Source organism: Pocillopora damicornis, chromosome 14 (assembly GCF_964200805.1).
Source record: "Pocillopora damicornis chromosome 14, jaPocDami1.2, whole genome shotgun sequence".
NCBI classification, from domain to species: Eukaryota; Metazoa; Cnidaria; class Anthozoa; order Scleractinia; family Pocilloporidae; genus Pocillopora; species Pocillopora damicornis.
Genome location: NC_142683.1, coordinates 14,269,978 through 14,275,406, shown reverse-complemented (window position 1 = coordinate 14,275,406; position 5,429 = coordinate 14,269,978). Strand labels below are relative to the sequence as shown.

At 37.4% G+C, this 5,429-nt stretch overlaps 1 protein-coding gene across 1 annotated transcript; it reads left to right on the top strand.

The window, feature by feature from the left end:
* Positions 1-1,048: 1,048 nt before the first annotated feature.
* Positions 1,049-4,869, top strand: LOC113665786 (uncharacterized). The gene is made up of 4 exons (XM_027181510.2): positions 1,049-1,593; positions 2,325-2,481; positions 2,880-3,010; positions 4,112-4,869. The coding sequence occupies exons 1-4, from the start codon at positions 1,561-1,563 to the stop codon at positions 4,337-4,339; spliced, it is 549 nt and encodes a 182-aa protein (XP_027037311.2). The 5' UTR covers positions 1,049-1,560; the 3' UTR covers positions 4,340-4,869.
* The last annotated feature ends 560 nt before the right edge of the window (positions 4,870-5,429 follow it).

Here is a 5,429-nt window from a genome sequence, read left to right as displayed (position 1 = left end):
CATTTTCTGATTTACGCCCGTTTCCGGCGCTACTTGTCGAGTTCAAGCACTACGTTCGAGTCCGCTCCTAGCATTCTGGTAAGGGCATACGTAGTTTTGGAGTGAAAAAATAGCTTCCACTCTTTTTCTCTCCATCCTTCTTCCAAAGAATAAAACGCGTTCTTGGCACTACTGCAAAACTAATAAACGTCTAAACGCCAGCTATGACTAGAAGGAAACGTCTTACGCTTGGTTGGACTTCTCAATCTACGGCAAATTTTGATTCTTTTAAAAAAATGGTCCTTCGAAGGTGGAGTCCAGAAACATGTAAAGGGAAATATTAGCCTTCATTCGCCCAAATATGACTGCCTAACCACGTGATTAAGATAACAGCTTTTTATTTTTAAGCATGATCATTATCGAACAAAGAATGAAAGTCACATCAAGTTCGTAAGCAATTATTGGAAACTTACTGAAAATAAACAAGGTTCATAAAGGTGACGCATTAAATGTACAGTTGTTGAAATCGAAATATTTCTGTATTCAAACTATACCTAAGTAACAGATGGTCGGCATATGAAATCCCATTTCAACTTGTTTCGAAAATTAAATGCACCGTTCGAATTGTGTAGATATTTCAATGACTTTGTCAAGTTTGTAATTTAAAAATTTATCAGCTGTACGTCATAAGATCATCGTCACATATTTTTTACAAATTCTGAGTGGAATAACTTTCGATCCGCCGTCAAACTAAAAGAAAAACTTTAACAACAATTTTCCTCGTGCAATTTCTTAAAATACTTGGTATTTAAAGTTTAGAAGCTGAGCTATGCTTGGCAACAAGAATTTTAGCTAGCCCCTCCTAAAATAATCGTCTTCAAAGATGTGGGTACAATCAAGAAAAAAAAGGAAGAAACCAAAAGTTGTCTTTTATATAGACATGAGCTTTGGCACTTAGTTTAGAAACACGAACCGTACATTAACAAAAACATCGAAACCGAAAATTCAGAAACCTAAACAATACTGTTACATTTACTATATTTCAAAACTCAGCCGACTATTTTGGGTAGCAGTAAAACAGGGAAAATTACAAGAAGTGAAAGAGGTGGAATTATTGCAGAACAGGCTTCCCTGTCAAGTTGAAACAGTACGCGCCTTGCAAAACCGTACAAAACAAAAATCTTTGACTTGCGAACCAAGATTTACATGCCCCAGAGAAACTTACGTGTCACGCAACTCGAGGGAAATGTCACTAATTGTCACGCTTCAAAAGAAATAAATTGAGGAGCGATAAACCCAAAAAATACTGTGTACATCGGACTTAAAGTGCTCTACAAAAAAAAGCTGTCTTCACTGATTCAAACTTCACCTGGCGTCGGAAAATTTGCCTGGCTTTCGTGCCGGGATCGGAAGTTAGGACGAAAGTGAAAAGTCCCACTCCCAATCAATGACGTATGTCCGGATTAAGCTGGTTAAATGAGAGCGAGTTAGCGAGCCGGAGATCATTCTTCGCTACAGCTCCTGCACTTAGCTTCGCAACTGTAAAACATCTACGGATTTATAAAAGAACTCAGTGTTCTCATGGAGACCAAAGAGGGTGTGGAAAATTTAAATGTAAGTTTAAATATTCAATTTAGATTTCAAATATTCTACGAAACCTTCGCTTCACCTTCGAAAGCGCATCGTTGTGTACTTATTCACGAGCATAATTGAATGGCATTGCAATCAGACTTGCCAAATACTTCGGCTCAGCGCTTATGATAGAGTCAAATCGAGTATGTCTTTAACCCGTTTCTAACACAAGCAACTGAATCACTTAATTTCGGTGAAAATCTACGTTTTTCGTTAATTATTGGCTTTTCATTTATACTTCTAATAGAGTGGAAATTGAAAGGCTCGTTTTGAACAATTACGCTCTTGCACAAATTAAAATGGGATTTCAAATCCGAAAACAGTGTTTAATAGTTGTCGTAGATCGGCACCACTGTACCTCATGGCATGATCTGATGGACAAAATTTGCTCAGCGTGCCTCTTGCTGTGGGAGACCATCCCACCACATACTGAGGAGGCAGAACAGGGGCGGGGTGGTGGGAGGGGGGGGGGAAATCTACGAAAGACTAGCATACCATCGAGGGGAAGAGAAGGGGATGAGCTCAATCCAGATGGGTCACTTAGCTTTTTAAACACCCTTTGACTCCAAATCTCCCCCCCCCCCTCCCCTCCTCTCATCTTAGTACCCCTTTAAACTCTTTGTTGTTAAATCTACAGTCTCCCCTAAGCTATTTTCTTGAAATACTTTTGCCAAATGGAAATGTATGCAATTAATGACGTATCTACCCCACAGCAAATACACGCGAGACTCTTTAACCACAGCGACAGAGAATGGTGCACTGCAAATCATCAGCTTTTAAATTGCAACGACACAGGACTGATTCGTGGTCACTATATGTGGGTGAATGACAGATCTGTTTTATCAAATGCAACCAAGGAGAACCAAGAAAGTAAGTCTATCAATAAATATTCTTACAATCAAAACTACAGAAATAATGGAACCTACGCTACAATCAAAATAGTCGACACCTTGGAATAGCATCACAATCTTTGACCCTTTGAGCCTAAGGGGTGACTTTCATCTAATTTCTCACTACGAAATCACACCTGAATCGCACACTACAGTTACAAGTAAAAGAAACATTACTCTTCTCCAACATGACAAATAAGTAGAAAAGAAGGTTTCTTGCCCTGTCTGGACCAGTCAATATTTATATGTTATTTGCCGGCTGGGAGGTCCGTATGGTGAAAAACTGTGACCGAGGTCTTGAAAATACTGCCCGAGGCCGTAAAATATTAATATGGTTTACTAAACAAGTGTCTTGTTTATCACTATGCTTATCAACAGCTCATTTTAAGACCCACACTCTCCTGGAGCTTTACGAAGACAAGAGAAGACCTCGTCAAGTTGTCATGTTAGAGCATAAAAGTGGTAATGTTCTAGCCATAAACCAGGATGATGACACTGTCATTGCTAAGGTATGATGGCAGAAAATTTCCTGTTAATAGTTGCATGTAAGGGCTAAATCCAAAACCAAAAATCAAAAATCAAGAGTGTCCTTGTCTTAGACATTTTTTTATGGACTTATTGAATGAGCAAGAATCTTACTCTCTCACCCAGATACTCAATGCGGAAAACTGGACAGATATTTCTATATGTCCCATTCTGAATTTCCTGTGCCATCATTAACCATAACTTGATAGAAATCTTGTGCTCATAATGTAATTGCTAAATGATAGCCACGCATAATCTTAAGACATAGACTATGCGTTGAGTGGAGACTCTACATGAAAACTAGGGGTATTAACCCTTTACACCCTAACATCTGTATGCACATTCTCCATACTGTTCTCTATACATTTCTAAAGGTGCTTACAAGGGGAATTTGTTTAATGATCAAGAGCATCTTGACATTGTTATCATTTCTTTATTCGTATGACCTTACTTTTTCATTCAGGGGTGATATTGTAATGAGAAATTACATGCTCATCACCCTTAGGAGTTGAGAGTTAAACAGGGGATCCTGATGACTTTGGAATGCTAATATTATACTTCAGTCACATCCAGGTGTTTAGATGTAGGAATTTTTAAGGAAGAGGGCAGGGGGAGGGGGAGGGGGTGGGGGTGGGGAGAGTGCAAACAACTGTGCTTTATTTGAATTTAGGATTAATGTGCCAGATTATGATATTACATATTAAAAATTTATTTTTGAATATCACAGACAGAGAACTTTACTGAAAAGGAATGTTCGGGGTGATATGACATGCACATTGACAACTCAGTCAAAGTCTGATGATGACCCTCTGAGCAAAAGCTAACCCCTTCAACTCACAAGATCTGATTGTTAACTCTCCTATCTAGCTGCTACACATTTTCTTGTAAATCAGCTACGAGAATTTGCTGTGAGATTAAGATGAAAACTTCTACCTGATAAGTTTGAGTCTTTTCATTACCTGTTTACTGGATAATGTAGGAACATAATAGGGAGAGGTTGCATATTGATCACTTCTGGGAGTTAAAGGGTTAATTTCCATTTTCCCAGCTGCTCTGACTCAGAGTCTGACTGCTCTTGCCCACAGGAACCCCCTAAACCTCCAAGCGAATACAAAATCCTTGATGAAGTTAAAGAAGACAGTCCTGAGATATTGTTTTACAAGACGGCTAGGGTACCTGGAAGTGAGCTGTATTACTTCACGTCCTTCCTCAAAGACAAGCAACGCATCATCGGCTTTGATCCGGAAGGAAAACAAATCAACACTACCAAAGTACAACCGGATAAGCGGGAAAGTTGGTTTTCTATAGTGTAAAATCTCTTTCAATTACAAGATTGAAATTGCAGTTTACGGTAGAAGAGATATTTTCTAAACAGTAAATTCTGGTAAGGAAATTGTCACTTAGGTTAAGCTAATGAAGTCATATGCAGTATCAGTTTGACAACAAAGTTTATGAAGTTTGGAAAAATGTTTTCATAGAATAGGAATTAAATCCACAGAAAGTATTGCAAAATTTATTTTCATAACGAGTATCACTTTCATGCCCAAGTAATCTCAAAACGATTTATTAGAGATGAATTTTTAAGAAAAGTACGGCGTTTAAGCTAATAGTGAATTTAGATTCATAATGAATTTAATACATGTCATATCCTCTTAAAGGTTTCATAATATTTTACTAGCATTTATAGGAGATATTTCATTTTTCTACTGATTTTCCCAAGTAAAAGGTAACGAGACAATTTTAAAAATATAAAAAACCTCCCATAAGTTTAAGACCTGCGTGCAGCAAAATGGTTGTGAACATGTTGCTAACAATCTTGAATAAATATTTCTTTGAAAATTAATATGTGGTTTGCTTTGTATTGTTATCCATTGAATTAAACATTGTATGGCAGACAGACAATAAGAAGAACTTAATGAGATCTTAGGAGTGAAAGGGTTAATTACGCACTGTTAATTGTCTTAATTTAAGTTAGGTAAACACTTGCTTATGTACGATTGTTCGACATTTGTAAAGATACAGCTGTTTTATTAGTATTTCATTTGTTCAGTTTGCATTTTGTCCACGTTATGTGTATCTCCGGTTTACGGTCATTTCGTTCCATGGTCAGATCGTTCCAAGTCAGATCATTCCGCTCAATAGTCAGTGAACAGGCAAGGGCCAATTCGAAAAGAAAACACAACACGATGCCTCAGCAAATGTTTTTACTATAACGTTAGAAAAAAGTAAATTCCTACAAGAGCGAAAAATAATAATTATAACACACAAAAACTGCCTTGGTAGGTATGTAGGTAAGACTTTATTCAATGAGGGTAACATTTGACAGTACTAAAACTGATAACTAATGGCCCTCAAAAAACAAACAAACAAACAAACAAACTAATAGCAATAGTTGCAACAATA

Bases quoted from the DNA above. Each gene is read 5' to 3' on its own strand.
- LOC113665786 (XM_027181510.2), top strand. From the start codon at position 1,561: ATGGAGACCAAAGAGGGTGTGGAAAATTTAAAT. The intron at 1,594-2,324 runs GTAAGTTTAAAT...TCTACCCCACAG, and splicing joins AGGGTGTGGAAAATTTAAAT to CAAATACACGCGAGACTCTT. The intron at 3,011-4,111 runs GTATGATGGCAG...TCTTGCCCACAG, and splicing joins ATGACACTGTCATTGCTAAG to GAACCCCCTAAACCTCCAAG.